Here is a 20,818-nt window from a genome sequence, read left to right on the forward strand (position 1 = left end):
GTCGGCTGTTGTCTCATCAAGTCACTATGCAGTCAAAAGTCTACAAAGTCAATGAAACAACACAAATCATTTTTTCACAAATTACCAATAAAATAAGCTAATAATTTAATACTGCACTCTTGATCTGTTGATGGTAATAACATGTGATTGACTTGTGAATGCTGATAGACACCCTGGAAAACACACACATCCAGGATCACTAGTGCCAAATAAACTGGTTAAAAAAACTGTTACTGGTAACTTTTTATTGAGGAAAAATGACTCGCTTTCCCCTTTATGTCATGGCCAAAACATTGTCTCAGAATGATAGGCTCTTTGGCTGCAGTGGGGGTTTTTTCTTTCCCAATGAGAAAAAATCCATATTGGCAAAGAAACTCCAAAAGAGAGCCAACCGAGGTAACCCATGTCTGACCGAATCAAATTACACCTGGATACTTGTTTGACAAACTATTGCATTTCAAATTCCAAACACGTCTCACTCCAGACATGTAGGTGCCAATAGAACACTGTTGGCTGTAGGTGGCCATGTTTTCTTCCTATTTTGGATCATATTTTTGCCAGCTGTCTCTAGTCAGAACATTCTGATTTCAGTTTCCAACTCATACTTGGCCTCACGTTTTCAAAAACAAGTCCTGCACATTGCTTTTTCTCTATACCCCTACCTCTTTGTCTACGTGTGCTTGAGCTTTTTTTGAGAAAAACATAATTTGCTGCGCAGATAATATTTTTCTTTTTCTTTTTGGGGGGGGAATTATTGCAAACAGTTTTGGATATTGAATAGTCTTATTTAATTATCATTTCATTACATCCATTGCTACCCGATTGAGCTTCTCTGACCTGAGGAGTTCCTCAAGGGTCAGACCTGGGACCTGTGTTATTCTCCCAGTCCATTCTGCCTTAAGAGTACATTAAATACACGAGTACAAGTCAGTCACTTATTACTATTTCAATGTCCAGCTTTATGTGTTTGTGATATGTTGAAAATTTTGGTTTCTGTAAATCACAACAAAGCTCTTGTTGAGCTCTTGTCTCAAAGTTCTTGTTCTGGCCCCAAATCAGACTTTTGAAATTTTACATCAGCAAGTAAAGTCCCTGTTTGTCTTGTTCACCCCAGTTAACAACAATGCCAATCTAGGCCCGTACTTTTCTTTCCAACAGCCCAGACACATCATCCATTGTTCAACCAGCCGTGATGTGGTAACACTACGTTCCACTGCGTGTGGTGTTTGTCTGTCTGTGAAGGAAGTAAGGAAGGGGCTCATGGTTTATCTTGCAGTTGCCAGTTGCTAGTTTGTTTTGAAGGGCTTTGTAACTCTGTTTTTGAAAAGTGCAGTATAAATACATTGTATTAACATACAGTCAGTGGTGGAAAAAGTATTCAGATCCTTTACTGAAGTAAAAGTACTAATACCACACTGTGAAATTACTCCACTACAAGTAAAAGTCCTGCATTCAGAACTTACTTGAGTAAAAGTACAAAAGTATCAGCATCAAAATGTTCTTAAAGTATCAAAAGTAAAAGTCCTTGTTATGCAGAATGGGCCCACTCAGATTGTTTTATATATTTCAAAACTATTATTAGATCATTGTTGATGCATTTATGTAAGCAGTGGTATGAGAGATATGACTCACTTTAACTACTTAATATACTGTTATGAGGTTTAATTAGGAAAAAAAAGTCTAATCACTGAAAAGTTTTTTATGTTAAATCTCAAACTGAAAAGTAACTAAAGCTGTCACCTAAATGTAGTGGAGTAAAAAGTGCAATATTTGCCTCTAAATGTTGTGGAGTAGAAGTAAAAAGTTACATAAAATGAAAATACTCAAGTACAAGTACCTAATAATTGCACTTACGTACAGTATTGAGTATATGTAGCTACATTCCACCACTGCATACGGTACTTACTGTTCTCCAGTAGTTTGATTTGTCATAGAGGGAAAAACCCAGCCTAAACAAGCATGTGCAAGGACACTGAAGCAGCTAAATGGCATCCAGCCATCATTATATGTATTATTTACTGCTGTATTTTTCCTGTGCAAATTAGTGTACATCAATTAAAAAACTAAATTAACCCAATTAACAGTAACGACTAAATTCAACCATAATTCAACCCAAATCTATTGTAAATAAATAAGAAGCCTCAACCCCTTAGTGCACATAGACAAAGATTTTATACCATACAATCCTATTATATTGTCTAAACTGCTTGTATTGTATGAATGATCCGATAATTATTATGTTTTAATTATGTCCTATATTTAACTTTAAGTCATTGTGTACCCTTAACCTAAACACAAACTGAACACACAGGAGGTCAAGTCCATTCTCTGCTGGCATTTCCAGCAAACCATATCAGGATAAAAAACTATTTAATATTTCCTTATGTAGAATGGAGAAGTTATTGTTACATATTTAGCTTTGTCAGTTCCGTGTAATCGGTCACAAGTATAACCAGAATATGGTTATCATTACCATAAAGTATGTAAGTGTGTTTCACTGTATTGATATCAAAATATTTTCCGATTGCTGTTCCTCTAAGTTCACAGTTTGCCTGTTTATATGCTTTCCCTGGTCCACAAAAAGTGCTATGCAGTCTGTGTTACACTAAACCAGATGTCTGCCATCCCTCTGGGATTGTCATGTTGTTCTCATTTTTTGAAAATTGCAGCCAGTTGAAGAGGAGCCACTTTGGAGTCATGTTCATGTTTGTTTTGCAGGATGGGTGTAGACCTCCCTCAATCATAAATGAATAAATTGTGAGTGTGTCTGTATTCAACATCAGTCTCACTGGTCACCTACCACTGGGTCCTGCAAAACCATGCTCCGCCTCACCACCACACTCTGTGAGTATACTGATGACAATAATAATAAAGAAAGTAGTTTGTATATATTGTATATAAAATATGCTTGTTGTTTTATGTTTTTCAGTGTTGGCAATTTCTCTGTTTTTCGGTCCAGGTAAATATCTGTGTTTGTGTTTATGTATGGTATGAGTATGGATGCATACATTTTTATGTATATACCTTTGTGTTAAACAAATACTTCTTGTTCTGTTTTTTAGCTGTTGCCGTAGAGACAGTAACCACCTGTCTGGTCGAAACTGTTCAACGCCTGAGCTGTGGTGAGCCTCTATTTCCTAAAACTTACTGTCCATAACAGTGCTTACATTTATTGGGGCTGTACAAAAGAGCCAGATGATGATGATGATGATGATGATGTTGTATCTCATCTGGAATAAGAAGGAAACATTTTGAGAATCAGTTTACTAGTTGCCGTTGTAATTTTCTTTTCAGTTTAATTTATGATTAAGTCGTTGCTACAAGCAGACAAAACACTTTATTTTATTTTTTTTTTTTACTAATTTCCCTCTTTGGTGTGTGCCAGAAACTGGGGTGATCAGTGTGCAGGAAGCACTGTATGGACGTACAGACAGTAAGACCTGCACTGAGGGAAAACCTCCGGAGCAACTTGCCAATACAAATTGCATTCAAGGTGGCACAGTGGACGTCATCAAGAAAAGGTACATATTACTACTAACCCTAACATGAAGTACAACATGTACTCCTATCTCCAGGACAAATTCAAAGAGAGGCAAAAAGGTGGAGTGGGGCTGAGCGGAGGTGGGCTAAATGCAGTGGCTAGCCACCAGGGAAGGCAGACACCTGTCACTCAAAGCAGTCACACCCCTAATTATGCATAACTTTAAGCCTTTATACAAATGAAACGGCTTTATTAGCTATGGGACTAAAACTGTTTTTGAACAGGCTCTAAACATGTTTATTTTTGCTGTAAAATTGGGCATTTAACACATGTCAGTAAGGATTGACTCCCTTTTGGAGCCAGCCTCATGTGGCCATTCAAGGAATTGCAGTTTTTGGCACTTCTAAATTGGCTTCACTTTTCAGGCCCGGAGTTTGCCATTTGGTCAGTCTCCAGGTGACTGGGGTTGGGAATACAGGTACATTGTATCTGCGACTGTATAAGAAAAACAATGTGTTTTTGACCACTAAAGCATATAAACATATTCTTGTAGAGCCCAAATTATAAAATGATGAATGATAAATTCTAACAATGTATCCCCTTTAAAACAGTAGCTGCATGCATTACACCAGATCCCTTGTGCTATATATCAAGTGTATTCTTCAACTTCCTTATGATAATGGTGACTACTTAAACACAGAATGAGGAAGGAATTTGTTGCCTACATCACACTGCTCCTTTTCCTTTGCAGGTGTGATGGAAAAAAAGTGTGTGAAATAAGCGTGAATGTCTTTGGGACACCTGATCCCTGCCCTGGCACCTTCAAATACCTGCAGACCAAGTATTCCTGCCTCCCAGCAAGTCAGTAACATAGCTGCATAAAAATAAAGCCTTAACTGATTTTGTTTGGTTTTCACTTGCTGTATTTACAGTATATGAATGGCTTATTGCATTGATGGGGCATTCTGTGGCCTAAGAGTGTTAAGTGGAGATTCTAATAATTTTTCCTTCACTAATTTCCATTTGGGATTTACATGTTTTATGCTTTTGGCCCTGCTGTGAGTTTTTGGTGATTCAAACAGGAGGTATTGTGTTTTCATGGATTCTGTAGTCAGTAGTGGGCTACACTGTTTTTATTAGTGTGATCTGATTCGGAGATCGCAAGAAGAAGAAGTGTGACACAAACCTGTCAAGAGTGTGTTAATAAGTTGTGTTTAATGTTATTTATGTTATTTTGACAGTTCATCAAGTGACATGCGAGCACTCTTTCATGCAGTTGCACTGTGGTAAGATCACATTTTCTGTAATTTGCATGAAAAACACAAGCTTTATTTATTTATATCACTTTAGAATCACTCATCTTTTTTTCTTAGACATTGTTTTTATTGAAATATGTCATGTTCACATTTCACATAGCTAGTCATACATTGAACATCTTATTTTTTCCCCCTGGCCCCCCTCCCACTCCCTCCCATTTCCCCTTACTTTTACATATATTTATAAAAATATGTAAATACATTTATGCACGTATATACATACCTACGTCCACATACAGACACCTATACATACATATACAAAAAAGGATATATATATATATATATATATATATATATATACTTAGATACTCATTAAAGTACAATGAGTAAGTAAAATAGAATACAATTACATAGATAAATAAACCTATATATAAATGGAAACTATTTCAAGGTATAGAAAAGTCCAAAGGTGAAGCCACGAATAAAAAAAAAAGAATAATGATAATAATTATTATAATTACATTTTGCTCTATTTTGCAACTATGTCTGCTGTATTCAAATGCTCAGTCAAATTACCCCATACTCCCTCAAATGTGTCTGGTCTTTGTTTTATATTATACATTATTTTCTCACTGGGGATGCAGGAGGTTAGTTCGCTAAGCCAAAGAGAGGGTAAAGGTGCAGCTACACTCTTCCATTTGAGAGCATTTATTGACTAATGTCAAAGCTAGACGCACTCATCTTAATATCTATCTTGTTCTTTGGCCACCTGCCTCTCAAATTTACATAATATTCCCTCTATTTTTTCCAACTCTTCTTTCCAGATCAAGGCCAGGTTATAACTCTCTACGGTGCTGATTATGGGCGCCGTGACCAGACCACGTGCATTTACAAACGGCCTGCCACTCAGATCGGAAACATCGACTGCTCAAACCCCACCAGCGTTGTTTCTAGCAGGTACAGTTTCCCACTCTTTGACAACTTGTATTCCAGGTGGCAGCCTGTAGAAACCATCATGTGTAATCAGGCCTGTGTTCACTCATGTCACTGTGCCTCCACAGGTGCGATGGGAAAAACAGCTGTCTTATCGAAGCAAGCAACTCAGTGTTTGGAGACCCCTGTGTAGGCACTGTCAAGTACCTGGAGGTGGCTTACATATGTGAATGTAAGTAGTTTGAAGGCTAGTACATGGTGTAGAATACAATAAGGGGTGGGAAACGGCACTTATGGAGAGATTTATTAACATTATTGCAAAGAACCATCGCTGTAATGATAAAAAAATATTTAAAATGTAGACTATTAATCTGAAATAATTCCGTTTTTTTGTGGTTAAATTGGTTCTTGATTTCAGAAATATGTACTGTGTCACTTTAACTAGTCACTTCAATATTTATCTGAACTGAATGTTACTTTTTTTTTCTTTTCTTTTTTACAGATCCTTCGACCAATACAGAGGAATCTCTCTAAACACATCAAAAATCATAATAAGATCATAATAAACGTGTATTATATAAAATACATTAAACCAGCAGCATGTGTCTTGTCACTTTATGATCTTTTTTTTTTTTATTTTGCAGTTGTGCTAAAGATTATTTATTACAAATTGAAAGAAGTGTACATAAATAAAGCAGTGACTCAGTGGATGGATTCTGGTCTTCCAGGAAGCACAGAGATAAAAAACAAAACAAAAAACACCAAAATAACAATGGGTGTCTTATGATGCTTCAGGAAGTCAACAGAGAAAATGTCAATGCAGGAATTACAGACAGGAATCAGGAATCTCAAACCCTTTATGGCAAAGAGGAGTATATAGTATAGGAGTATAAAAGGCATAAGTCAAGTAAATCAAACCTGTTTGGCCTAAATGATGAAGACGTTGCAAACAGAGTAAAACTGCTATACGGTGCTGTGAGAAGCAGAACAAGGTTATTATAGTTAACGAAAACTAACAAAATAACGAAAACTAAAATTAAAAAACTAAAAAGAGTTTTTAAAAAAAAAAAACGATAACTAACTGAAACTGTATTGTGTGGTTACAAAACTAACTAAAACTAACTAAAATTATAGTGAAAATGTCCTTAGTTTTCTCATACATAATTCAGTGTTTCTATTTCAACATGCAGGAACACATGGTAAATATGTTTACTGAGACTGGGATGTTTACACTCCAACCAAAATACAAAACACCCCGAACTGTAAGAGTTAATAACCTTATTGGGGCTAAGATGGATAAACCAAAGGAAATGAAGGCACATACCCATTACAAAAAAACTAAAACTAACACTAAAACTAATACAAACTAAACTAAAACTAGCAAACTCACTCTAAAAACTAACTAAAATAACTGAATTTGAAAACAAAAATTCACAACGAAATTAAAACTAAAATTAATGAAAAATCCCAAACTATTATAACCTTGGAGCAGAGGCATGAGAAGGACTAAATCGTCACACAAGCAAACGAAATTGGAGCCAGCATATGCATTTCAAAGACAAGGAACTCTCCTTCAAGGAAGAAAGTATGAGTAATGGGGGTGAAAGACGGGCATGTGATGTGACAGAAATGTGATTGTCAGGCTGGAAAAACCAGCATATTGAGGAACCAATTGTGCAAGATCAAGCTATTGTTTTGGATAATATTGTTTCTTCACCCAGCAGAATAAATACAGGTGTGTCTGTTCCAGCAGCCATCAGTCCCATCAGCCCGGATCTTCTGAAACCATGCTCCACTTCAGACTCTGCACCACGCTGTGTGAGTACACTATAACAATTATTATGTGACTTTATGTTGAGGTAGAATTCTGCTATCTTGCTGGAGAAGCTGAATAGTTTCAGGGTGTTGGAGGAATACATCTTTGTCTGCCATAATAACAGTTTTGAGAATATTACCTGCAGGCAAATACAGTCATGGAAAAAAATATTAGACAACCCTTGTTTTCTGTAATATCTTGTTCATTTTAATGCCTGGTACAACTAAAGGTACATTTGTTTGGACAGATATAATGATAACAACAAAAATAGCTCATACAAGTTTAATTCAAGAGCTGATATCTAACCATTTTCCATGGTTTTCTTTATCATGATTTTGGTTATTATCAAGAAAACCATGGAAAATGACGAGATATGCATGAAAAAGACCAGACTAAATAGGATCATCACATCAATTGTATTCATTTGTGATTAATGTGTTTTTCATTTAAAAAATTCATGTTAAAACTTTTTTTTATGGAAAGACCTACACATAAAATACAATAGTTTGACATGACTTTGATTTTTTAAAAATTCATTTTTAATTTTCTTTTTTTTTCTTTTTATGAAAACATACTTTTACTTTATTTTTTTTATTTTATTCTGAAATGGGTCAATTTGACCCGCAACATATCAGGAGGGTTAATAAAACCAAACAGTCAAACAGATACAAACTTAACCAGGCTGGAAGCAGGTGAAAGACACTGGAGTCCAGTGTTACAGCTATAAATCATACAGGACCCAGATTATTTTAAGTAAAAGTATTATTACCACACTATGAAAATACTCTGTTACAAGTGAAGGTCCTACATTGAAAACGTTTCTTCAGTATGTAAGAAAAATGTACTTAAATTATTCAAAGCAGAAATACTCAATGCAGAAAAATATAACCTGTGATTAATGATTATTTTCATTGTAGAATAATCTGCAGATTATTTTCTCCATTAATTGATTGATTGTTTGGGTTGTAAAAATTGTGAAAATAGTGAGAAATTTTATCACAATTACCCACCATCACAATGTTTTTGTCCAACAAACAGTCCAGACCTCTAAATCATTAATAAATAAATAAAATAAATAATGAAAAGAAAAAGCAGAATATCCTCACATGTGTGAAGCTGGAAGCTGGTTTTACTTGAAAAATTACTTCAACCATTAAAATAGTTGCAAGTTAATTTTCTGCCAATTGACTAATTGATTCATTTTAGCTGTACTTCTATAAACTGTTGAGAAGTTTAATCTATAACAAAATATCATATTTTATTGACTCAATATGTTTGTGTGTAATAATTAGGTAGATAATAATAGATAATTGCAGTGAACAAAAAAGCACAATATTCCCCTGTACTGGGAGATAGCTAGCCATAGATGTTGAAAGTTTCTCTCTTTTTCTGGTATTCATATTTTAACACATGCCAGCATTCAACAATCAGCAACCTAAATTAAATGGCTTGTTATGTTTCTTTTCCAGTGCTGGCAGCAACATGGTCACTGACAGGTAAATTATGATGATTGCATTTACTTTCTGCATGCTGTTTATGGCTTGAACACACTTCAACTTATGCTTTTATATCTCTTATTTTAGTTGTTTGCACAGAGAGAGCTATCACCTGTGGAAACTCCAGGAACGTCCATCGTCTGAGCTGTGGTATGACTGAACTCTCTTTGTGTCCACTGTGAGACTATGTTTTCCCATATAAACAAACATAATGAAGTGATTTGTCTGGCTTCTTAATTTATCCCTTGTTTCTGTGTACCAAGATACTGGAGTGATCAGTGTTCAGACAGCAGTGTATGGACGTTCAGACAATGAGACCTGCAGTGAGGGAAGACCTCAGAGACAGCTTGCCAATACAGAGTGCGCTCAAGATGGCACAGTGGACGTCGTCAAGAGAAGGTACGCATTATATGTATCAAAATAGAATGAATATATTGAGTTTTTCATGACATAATACACATAATACTTTTCCTTATTAAGTCAATGTTTCTGTGTCACTGAGGTTTGAGAAATTCATCACCTACTGGTGCATCTCAGTAAATTAGAATATCAAAGAAAAGTTTATTTATGTCAGTAATTCAATTCAAAAAGTGGAGAGAACACATTATACAGATCCATTACTCACAGATTGAAACATCTCATGTCTTAATTTATTTATTTTCTTCGAATTATAATGAAGACCTGAAATTCAGTGTCTCAAAAAATTTGAATATCACAAAAGACCAATTTTAAAAAGTGTGTTTAATATGGAAATGTTGGCCTCTGAAAAGTATGTCCATCTATATGCACTAAATACTTGGTTGGGGCTATTTGACTGGAAATTGACTTTTTCATGATATTCTAATGTATTGAGATGCACGTGTATCAAGAAGTTGTCAGGTATAGCTTACCAACTGTAGCAGATTTCCACTACTTAGTCACGATTGCTACTATAGAGAGCAAAGAAAAATAACATATTTTTGTAGGCCAACCCAGAAGTAGCATCACCATGGGGTCTATTGATAATTCGTCAATGGGATTTTTGCATTGGATTTTGGATCATTGCAGAAAACAAGCTCTGTTTCTGATGCTTACATGTTTTGTTCGGCAGGATAATCTTCACAAATGAACACCACTTTTATCATGTTTAAAGTGTTAATGCAGCCTACGAAGGCAAAAAGCTAAGCTGACAAGCTAACCGGCTGTTTTGACAAGCTAGAAAATCTGTCGGTTAAAAAGATTAAAAATTTTTAAAAGTTAAAATTTCTTATCAATTAAATCTACAAGAGTTTGCAAGAGCACTGAAAAACATGACTAGAGGCTGTGAGGCGGACTAGTGAGAGAATTACCATCCATGTCCGGTGTGATGACGTTTAATGTCCCCGACAACCACTGTAGTCTCATTTAGCCACTTGTTAGCAACCGCCTTATAAGTGGGGGTTTTTGCTAACGTATTGTAGCGCGTTATGTCGTTATCTCTAAATGCTAACTTACTTCTGTTTTTAAGAACTCATTCCTGTGGCGCAGCACCAGTGGTGGACGCAGGCTGTCTGAGGGGCAGGGCAGACAAAAAAAAACAAAAAACTACAGCCTATATGGAACTGCATCACATCTTCTGAATTTTAAGGCCACCCCAGAGAGCACTTTTTCAATTTAAGGCCACTCAAGAGAGGCACTGCAGTACATTTTTCTTCACTGAGAGGGCACACTAGAGGGTACTTAATCATATTTTCTCTACTGGAAAGGCACTGCAGAGGGTCCTTGGTAATGTTTTCTCTCCTAGAAGGGCACCCTAAAGCGCACTTTATCATTATTTCTCAATTTAAGGGTACTCAAGAGACCACTGCAGCAAGTTTTTCTTCACTGGAAGGGCACACAAGAGGGCACTTCATCCTGTTTTCTCAATTTAAGAGTACCCGAGAATGCACTTTATTCTGATTTATCCATTTAAGAGCACCCATGGGGGCACTGCGTCATGTTTTTCTAAACTGGAAGAGCACACTGGACTTCACTTTATCAAGTTCTTTTGACTTCATGGCACCCTCGAGGGCACTGAATTACATTTTCTTTACTGGAAAGGCACACTTAAGGGCACTTTGTCATGTGTTCTCCATTAAAGGGGACTATAAAGGGCACTTTAAAATGTTTATTTTGATCATATTTTCTCCATTTAAAGGCACCATTGAGGGCACGTTATCATACATTATAGACATAAAGCCCATAAACTTCTTTAAAAAACTGAATGAACTAAATGATCTTCATCTCAATGAATTCCCTGATTGACTGATTTTACTTTTTGTGTGCTAAAAACATGCTCTTTTTGTGTTTCTTATAGGTGTGATGGCAAGAGGCAGTGTGAACTAAACTTAAACGTTGTTTCTACCCCTAATCCCTGCCCAGGCATCTCCAAATACCTGGAAACCAGCTACATCTGCTTCCCAGCAAGTCAGTCACACGTCTGCATCACACTAATGGAAAAAAAGAGAAAAAGTTTGACAATGTGATGTCTGATGTGATTCACTCTTCTTACTTTGACAGTTCGCCTTGTTGCATGTGAGGGCTCTTTGGCACACCTCCAGTGTGGTAATTATTATTTTTTCTATTCCATTTATGGGAGATTAATGTGATAAACATAATTACATTTTCAATGCATCCCACCTCTCTAAAATAAATTTCTGTCTGTCTTCTTTTCCAATTGTTCTCCCTCTTTCTGACAGCCAAAGGACAGGTGATATTTGTCTATGGTGCTGACTATGGACGCCGTGACCAGACCACTTGTGCCTTCCGACGTCCTCCTTCTCAGCTTGATGATGTCCTCTGCTTACGCCCCACCACCAAAGTTGCTGAAAGGTACAGTTGCACAACCTCTGCTACATTTATGTAATAAATCAAGCCTTCATGAAACTATTTCCTACTGGCACAGAGAGATCATTCCAAATTAAATTGCATTCTTGCAAGGTTTCCTCAATAAGTTAAACAGTAAAATAGAGAAAAGAAAGGGATCAAATGAGGGAGGCATTTCAAATGCCAGAAAATCGGAGGCCAAGCCACACATTGCATATGAAAAAAAAAACATGGACATTCGTTTTGTGTGTTTCAAAGTAGGGTGCATGCAGATCAGTGAGGCATGCGTGCACTGGTGGAGGTTTTCTTTGCTGACAAAAAAGCTGTGATTTTATATTTCATGTGCTCCAAGGTGTGGGCCTCTTTTCACTCTTGTCCCTCTGCATCCACAGCTGTAATGGGAAAAACAGCTGTACCATCAGGGCAAGTAACTCAGTGTTTGGCGATCCCTGTGTTGGCACTTACAAGTACCTGGAGGTGGCCTACATATGTGAATGTAAGTATCTTAAAGCCTGACGTGTGGTGTACAATAAGGAGTGGGGGTTATGGCATGATGCAGAAAGACACAATACATACTTTCGCTATCTGAATTAATATTTTCTGTTCTCTGGCAGATCCTGGGCTCACTCCATTGCTGCAGAAGCTTACAGGGCATTAGCCTATTTAACATACTGAAATGACTTCAGTCATATCACAATAAACATGCATTCATTTAAATATATTTGTTGGTTTGTTCATTGACAAGAACTATGTAAAAAATAAATGCAGAATGCTGTTCCAGATACTTTACTATGCTAGAATACAAATATGGAATACTTTAATCAAAAACTAAAACTGTAAGATTTAGTGACATCTAGTGGTAAAGTTGTAAATTACAACCAACTGAATACTCCTTCGATTACCGCTCCCTTTCCACGCATGTCAGAGAACTAGAGTGGACCCGCTCACTATTTAGATATGAAGTGTTCATTCTAAGCTAACAAAAACAAAAAACATTAGTTTCAGGTGATTATACCCTGATGAAAACATATTTATATAGACAATTGTGGATAAAGTATTCAGATCCTTTTCTTAGGTTAAAAGTACTAATACCACACTGTAATTACTCCACGAAAAGTGAAAGTCCTGCATTCAAAACTTAATTGAGTAAAAGTACAAAAGTATCAGCATCAAAATGTACTTAAAGAATCAAAAGTAAAATTAGTCTTTATGCAGAATATTTTATATATTCCAAATATATCATTGGTTTTTTTTGTATTGTTGCATTTATGTAAGCAGTGTTTTCATTTTGTTAATAATGGGCTAATTTAACTAAATATACTGCAATGAGGTTTAACTAAAAAAAAAAAAAAGTAGTCACTTTAAATCAATCATGTTTTTATGTTAAATCTCGACCTGACAAGTAGCTAAAGCTGGCAGCTAAATGTAGTGGAGTACAATATTTGCCTAAATTGATTAAAAGTACAAAGTAACATAACATAGAAATACTCAAGTAAAGGACAAAAACCTTTTACTTTAGTACAGTACTTGAGTAAATGTACTTTATTACGTTCACCCATTGTAAGTAAATAATATATTCACTTTATCCCAATAGACCACCCTAAATCCTACACTGCTCCTTTAAGTTTAATTTATGACTCAAGTGATCTTCCGCTGCACAATGGCTGAACAAAGAAAGCAACAGTGTGTGACGTGAAAAAAATTGAATGAAAACAGGAGTAGATTTTATTAATTCCTGCTGCTTAAAGGGAAAATGCCAATAAGTTTAATTTACTAGTCACACAAATCTTCTGGTACTACAAACAAGTGACCAGCTAGTTAAAGTAATTTTGACAAACTTTACATACAGAGAACTTGTCTTCAGTTTGTAAATAATACAAAAATAAGGACATTTAGACATGCAGTAATTCATGTTGATCGTGCTTTCAGGAAGTAGCAACAAGGATTTATTAACATATTATTACATGTGGTTCAAAAAGCTGTACATTAATCAGTAAGGTTAACGTTTGTCAACAGGCAACACTTCAATCAGAAAGGATCCCTGAAGTTAAAGGGTGTCATTTTATTGCCGATCCTTAGCCTTAATGTCCCACAATGTTAATGTGTTAAAAAATGACTTCATGTAGCATGTGTGTGTAAACATCAGAGGTTATCCACAGCTCGACTACCAAATGACAGTCAAGTTGCTGATGTCTTTGGAGAGGTCGGTCTTTGATGGGTAGACCACCTTCAGGTTACCGTCCTGGTCCACTGTTCGGACCTGCTGGACGATCAGTTCGCTGGAGGTCTCGCTGCTGGCCGCTGCTTCTTGTGGGCATTCCCCTTCCCCGTCTGACCCCGCCTCCTCCCGGTGCTCCGCCGTGAACTTGTTCAACTCTGCCATTTTCTGTAATGAAACAGGAAATTTAATTTTGTGATATGTTATTGTATTTTTTTTAAATTTTTTTCTTAAATTCACTTTTTATTGAGGAATTTTTTAAACATTTTATACAGAACAAAGAACAGGAACAGTTGGGGTGAGGGGTACCTTTATCACACAGCATCATCATTTTCTTCTAGCATCATTATTTGCAGCAGTCGTTAGTTAAACGTTAGTTAAACGACAGTTTTACATAAAGTCAGAACTTGTAGGCTTAACATATTCTGTCCATTTTGACCAAGTTTTGTAAAATAAGTCCATTTGCAATTTTAGTTGAAAAGTCACTTTTTCCATTTTGTAGATGTCTTGTTATGTTATTGTATTTATGATCATCTTCTAATTATTGATTCATCCAGATTATCGACCATGACAGAGCTCATGTGACTCATTTACACAAAGATATTGAAGTTATAATCTCGGGCCAAAACTATAAACACAAAATCCAAAGAGAAAAAGTGAAGCTTACTACAATCAGAGCGTCCATAATATCTTTACAGGTCTGCAGGCTGGCTGCACTCGTCACCTCCAAGAACAACTCTTTGGTCGACTTCTTGATCTGTAAAGCATAATCAGCAGATCATGAAATTATTTAGTTACACAGAGACAAACTTTAAAGCTCTCTACAACAGGACAACGTGGCATGTCAGATGCATTATTGGGTTTAGTTCTTTTTCAACGCCATTTTCAGTGTATTAAAGAATTTAATATGAAATCCTCTCTTAGGAGGAAACAAATATGATAAGTAGGAAAAAACAGAATACACACCTTGGTTTTCTCACTGTTGGTAATAGGTGGGAATGAGATCACATGTCCCTCTGCATCCACGAGGCAGGGATACATTGCTTTTCCCTGCAGAAGCTGCAGGTATCTGTAAAATAGTTTAGACGCATTACAAATTGGTTGAAGCAATTTTAATAGATGCATTGCATGTGATTTTTTTGTTGATGATTAACTGGAAAAAATGATTAAACTCTGTCGTGGCTGGCAACTGTCACACATATTGATTTGAAGGTTTCATTTGTGTGTGTGACACTGAGCTTTATGTAGTTGCGTGGGCCTCCTGACAGGTCTCTATTAAAGTGGTAGAAAATCATCGAGTACTTTTTTTACTGCGCATTAACTACAACTACATGTAAAACGGTGGGCCTAATAAGCTTGTGATGCCTGATAATGTCTGAACAACTCATGCTCATCAAAAGTGAGGTTGACATAACTTAGACTAAAACAACATACGTATACTGCCCTCATGTGTTCAAACACACTTGCAAGCAAGTTACACAGATGTATGGCACTCCTCCCTTATGTAAAGTTGTCTTTTATTTTGAAAAACCAGTTTATGTGTCTCTAAAATTTTCAAAATTCACACGTTATTCCCATTGTCTAAGATAGGTAAAAAATATTAGTGAACATGAACAACTTTTCCCAAATCAATACACTTGAGTGATCAAACCAAAATTCTGTGACATCATCAAGTATAACGTTTGGAACTGCTTCCATAGACAATGAATTGGGAAAGATGCTCCAGATGACACTGAGAGCACCCAGGGGACTGTATGAATATATGGGTACAGCTTCAGACTTTATACCTAATGAAACCACTAGTGTAAGTGTCTTCGGGTATCTAGAAAAGCACCATACAAATTGAATGTATTGTTAGTTAGAGACTTACTTTGAGAGATAGTAGCCCATGTTCACAAATATTGTTCAAACTTTCCTAGACCATGGTTACAAGATATTGGAGTTCTCCAATACACATTTAACTAATGAGGATCATTCAAAACACTCTTTTCAACAGAGTCAGAGTCATAAGTTGTACTGACTTGTGGAGGCCAGTTACATTCTGCCTCTTCTTCTGCTTCCTTAGCTCATCAGCCTCCAGCTGAAGGAGTCTTATTAGCTCCACAGCCGACATCTCCTTCCGACCCAGCGGCACAACCTAACAAACATTGTGGTGTTATGTGAAATTCAGACATTTTTTTGAGAGCTTGAAATTACAGTTTTTTTACTGTCTGGTTGGTTTAAGAATTGAATTGAAATCTGTGCTATCTGCATGAGCATACCTTCAGCTGAGTAGGCGGTTTGACATCATACTTCAGGGGAGCTTTAAGGAGCTGCACATCATGAGTTGCAATGGTCGCGAGGGTCCTTTTACCACACAAGTCATCATGAAGCTTTGTCTAGAAAAACAGGTGAGATTATTTATTATTTCTACACTGCAGGCACTAAAATGGTCCAAAATATACCCCCATGTGAGGGTCTTGACCTTACCTGAGCCACCAAGAACCGTTTGAGAGCGTTCCCAGGCTTTAGGTTCATGCCTCTGACCACGCAGCAGACCAAGTATGGTCGAACATCTTTCACTTCCGCACTCACTGTGACCGTGAGTGCTGTAGGAGTGTCGGAAACGTGGAGAACCCTCACCACCATCTTGTTCAGTTCCTCCACCTCATCCTGTTCGTCTGCGACCTTCTCCTTCTTCTTCCTCTGCTGTCTTTTCCCCTTGTCTGCCTTGCGACCCCCGTCCGCGTCACCTCCGTCCTCTCCCTGCTTTCCTTTTCCTTTTCCTCTGAGGTAGTCAAGGATGGACTTGGTCTGGCAGCCGTTGACCATCTTCTCCAGACGTTTGTCATTCAGCTTGTTGCCTTTGAAGTTGATCTCCTTTAGCTTGGGACAGTCGCTCAGATCGGAGGGGATCTCACTCAGCTTGTTGTTAGAGAGATCCAGCACCTGGGAAGATAAAACTAAATGCATAAGTTGGAAAAGAGCATCAGCTACCCCCAGTTTAAGTTAAAAACAAAGTTTAAAAAGTACATTTACGCTAGGTGCTGTACCTTGACTACAATCTTACAGTAGATTATTTAAATATTTCTTTATTACCTGACTTTATATAACTGCTCCAGTACAGCTCAAAGGGAGTACTGTAGTCTTTCCACTGCTACAGATATTTACCAACTTAAATTACTTCACAGTAAGATTATTAATACAAAATATTATTATAAAACTAATAAATGATGGTGTATTACCATATATAAAACTAGTCAGCACCTTTACCATCTTCAACATTAAAGTGATGAACAAATGCAATATTATCACATATATTATTCTGAACGAGCCAGGCAGCATACGAGTACTTTAACTCTTGGATGTTTTAGTATATTTTGATGCCAATACTTTTGTAATTTTACTTAAGATGTTGAATGCATTTCTTTTACATGTAACTGAGTATGTCTACACTGTGGTTTTACTACTTTTAGTTAAGTAAAATATCTGAGTACCACCAATGCCTGCCAGTCTCTCTTGTGGCTGAGGATACCTGCCAAACTCTGTTTAAAATTCTGACATTTCTGAACTGCACAGCATATTAGCAAATGTGAAGCTTCGTTAGCTATGATCCAAGACATAAACCAAACATAGTAGCAGCTTCTTTTTGATTCGGGGTAAATTTGACACCACTTAGAGATTACTTTATATCTATATAAAGAGCTGCTCGGACATCATATCATCACAATGTTAAAAAATCTCCTAACTCATTTTTTCAAGTTTTGCAGGAAACACAAAAAACTTAACCAAAAGTGTAACATATGACATTTATTGATCATTTCACTCAAAGGGATGTAACAAAGGGTGGCTATTGGCATAGTAATAAGACTGTGTGTAAATGATGTAACTTAAGAGAAATAAATGACTTAGGCAATTTTTTGAACATGCCTTTGTGACTTAACCCATTAAGGCCTAAAGCGCCTGGAAAAAAATGCCTGGAAAACCTATGGGCGATTTTCAAATGACCCCCTAAAACCTGAAGTTTTTCTGGAAATTCAACACCTACTAAATAATAGATTTTTCAGCCTCTGTAGCAGATAAAAATGAAATTCAAAAAGTATTTGAGAGCTTATACCCGTGGCTTTCATACGAAGTTGAGTTTATTTGTCCAAACCTTCAATAAAGTTTTTTTTAAAAATCAACAAACTCAGCAAATGTTACATTTGACTGAATAAAAAATCCTATGCAATATACTAATATATGCCCATTAGCAAGATGCAAACATGATCTGACCACTGGAAGAACAAGACATAGTTCTCATTAGCCTACTGTAATAAAAAAATAATAATAATCATAATAATAATAATAAATAATAATAATACATTTTATATATTGCACTTTTCAGGGTACTCAACGACGCATAAAGTAATATAAGACATAAACAGTCATGATTTCTTATATATCATCATCACAATCAATTAGCCTATTATTATTATTAAAATTAATATATCATTAATAATATTATTATTATCTCCAGATGGCCACAAATCTGTCTGTTCTTCGGTGAAAATATGTCGTCTAAAAACATATTCCTCATCCATAAATGCCGGTCGATTGGTTCCGAGGGTTCAAAGTCCGGATCAGCAATTAAATCATCGGTGCTGTTTTCATCAAGATTGCTTCCGTCACTTTTTATTATTTTTTAAATAAACTTTATTAAGGCAGTTGGGTGTAATACAAAAAAATACACCAGAACGTCGCCAGGGGGTTTCAATAAATCATAAAGAGGTTGTCATACAAAAATATTATAAAAATTACAAATATTCAGAGTTTTAGCAGCTTTCAAATTAGTAGAGTCTTTAATAGAATTAATATACTGCTTTGTTTCACTTATAAATATAGAAAAGAGGGGATTTTTTTTGTGTATCGAGATTTATGTATGTGATATTTTGCCAATAGTATAATTAGATTTATAATGTAATATTGATTTTTTTTTGTGTATGGGAAGTCAGTGAAACCAAACAGTATATTTTCAAAACAAAGGGACAAATTAGGTTCAATTGAAAAAAAAGGAAGTTACAAATATCTTTCCAGAACTTAGACGAAAAAGGGCAAGACCAAAATAAATGAAAAATACTTTCAGGGTGTCCTTCACAAAAAAAGCAATTCAAATCTAAATCTTTTTTAAAGTTCTGGAAAAGTCCGATGTTGCATTGCGACACTCCCGCATGTATTCTGATCATGATTCGGATGCATTTCATTGGCCAAGAGACCGAAAATAGGTGGGAAAAAAACACAAATACTACAAACTGACGTGGTACCTTAATGGTAGAGTGACGCAACAGCACTCCCGGTGTCAATGGGTTAAGAAAGATATGGTAACACATTATTTTGAAGGTGTCTACATAAAAGTCACACAAGCCTGAAACATGAAATGACAAGTATCATGAGCATTGATGTTAAGTCACAAAGGCATGTTCAAAAAATTGCCTAAGTCACATTTTATTTTGACTTAGGCATAATAAATTCGCTTAAGTCACACACTTGACATAGGCCATTGTCTTAAAGGGGTAAAATCACATGATCTGATCAACTGAGGATGTAGGCGATTTTACCATAGGTGGCCGGCGTCATGAGGAGATGATTTAGGCAAAAGAAACAATTTTGACAAAAAATGACTCAGGCGATTATTTTAACAGTGTGACGATATGTGTGAAAGAAGTTCGGCCCACCTTGAGAGCAGCTAGCTTGTGAACATCTTCACTCAGCTGTTCAATGGAGTTGTCAGAGGCGACCAGTGAGCTGAGGAGATCCAGTCTCTCGGAGTAGAAATCAGAGGGGAAAGCCGTGATGCGGTTCTTCGAGATGTTGATGGTGGAGAGCTTGGTGCACTGGCTAAGTCCCTCTGGCAGAACCTCCAGGCTGTTACAGCTCACATTGAGAGTGTTTAGCTCCTTCAACTGAGTGATTCCCTCTGGTAAAACATTGAGGTTGTTGACTGAAACGTCCAGGACTTTTAGGGATTTAAGCTTACCCACGACATTTGGGATGGAGGCGAGCTTATTCCTGCATAGGATGAGGCTCTGAAGGTTTGTCAGATGTTGGATGTCCTCGTGGATCTCTGTCAAACTCGGGCACTGGCTAACTTCCAGATAATTCAGCAGTGAGAGGGAATAAATAGCCGAGGCGAGTCCCCCGTTGGAGGAAATTCTCTGGTCGATAGTGGGACCCTGGAAAACCAGTTCACGTCTCTTCTCTGTCGCTGCTTTCTCTATTTCTGGCCATTTCTCCATGTCATCCATGCTGCTAGTCACTAGTGAGCAAGATAAAAGAGCCAGTATAATACACAACATCCGTTTAATTATTTCAAAATAAATAGTCATGGTAGTTATAAATGTATGATATACTTTATTATTCATGGTTTGTGAATACTAAATACAACGTTAAATGTCTACCCCAATATTAAAAAGACTTGGAAGCTTCAACAACTCGAGAGGATAGCTAGCTACTTTGACATTTTCAATTATTAAAGGTTTTTTTTAAAAATGCGAGCCATGGTAACTAGGCCTCTGCGTTTACTTTTCACTTATGACACATATTGTGAAATATTTATTGCGAGCAAACAAGTTTAATACATTACACATACATGCTATGCCTTTATTTTGAAGACAAAATGTTTCACTTCCTGTCGTGACAGGCACCGCTCACGCTCTCCACCACCAGGAAGAAGCTGTGAAAACTCTTTATAAAATGTATTTTAAATGTTTAACGATATCTAAATTTTCTAAACCATTTTGAGGGGGGTCCCGGTAAAGTCGGCCCAAACAAAAAATC

At 36.5% G+C, this 20,818-nt stretch overlaps 2 protein-coding genes across 2 annotated transcripts; one reads left to right on the plus strand and one right to left on the minus strand.

Moving 5' to 3' along the window:
* The first annotated feature begins 1,192 nt into the window (after positions 1–1,192).
* LOC131971534 (L-rhamnose-binding lectin CSL1-like) lies at positions 1,193–12,514 on the plus strand. The gene is made up of 18 exons (XM_059333042.1): positions 1,193–1,197; positions 2,784–2,844; positions 2,960–3,122; positions 3,386–3,521; positions 4,233–4,342; positions 4,723–4,767; positions 5,562–5,694; positions 5,799–5,902; positions 6,173–6,197; positions 7,421–7,488; positions 8,956–8,982; positions 9,070–9,132; positions 9,246–9,381; positions 11,297–11,406; positions 11,500–11,544; positions 11,679–11,811; positions 12,198–12,301; positions 12,420–12,514. The coding sequence occupies exons 1-18, from the start codon at positions 1,193–1,195 to the stop codon at positions 12,461–12,463; spliced, it is 1,512 nt and encodes a 503-aa protein (XP_059189025.1). The 3' UTR covers positions 12,464–12,514.
* Positions 12,515–13,507: 993 nt separating this feature from the next.
* On the minus strand, positions 13,508–20,316 carry lrrc47 (leucine rich repeat containing 47). The gene is made up of 7 exons (XM_059334186.1): positions 19,717–20,316; positions 16,493–16,951; positions 16,285–16,401; positions 16,045–16,160; positions 14,990–15,092; positions 14,691–14,780; positions 13,508–14,191 (listed from the first exon to the last, which is right to left on the minus strand). The coding sequence occupies exons 1-7, from the start codon at positions 20,284–20,286 to the stop codon at positions 13,970–13,972; spliced, it is 1,677 nt and encodes a 558-aa protein (XP_059190169.1). The 5' UTR covers positions 20,287–20,316; the 3' UTR covers positions 13,508–13,969.
* Between the last annotated feature and the right edge of the window lie 502 nt (positions 20,317–20,818).

The sequence above is a fragment of the Centropristis striata genome, chromosome 5 (genome assembly GCF_030273125.1).
Source record: "Centropristis striata isolate RG_2023a ecotype Rhode Island chromosome 5, C.striata_1.0, whole genome shotgun sequence".
Taxonomy (NCBI): domain Eukaryota; kingdom Metazoa; phylum Chordata; class Actinopteri; order Perciformes; family Serranidae; genus Centropristis; species Centropristis striata.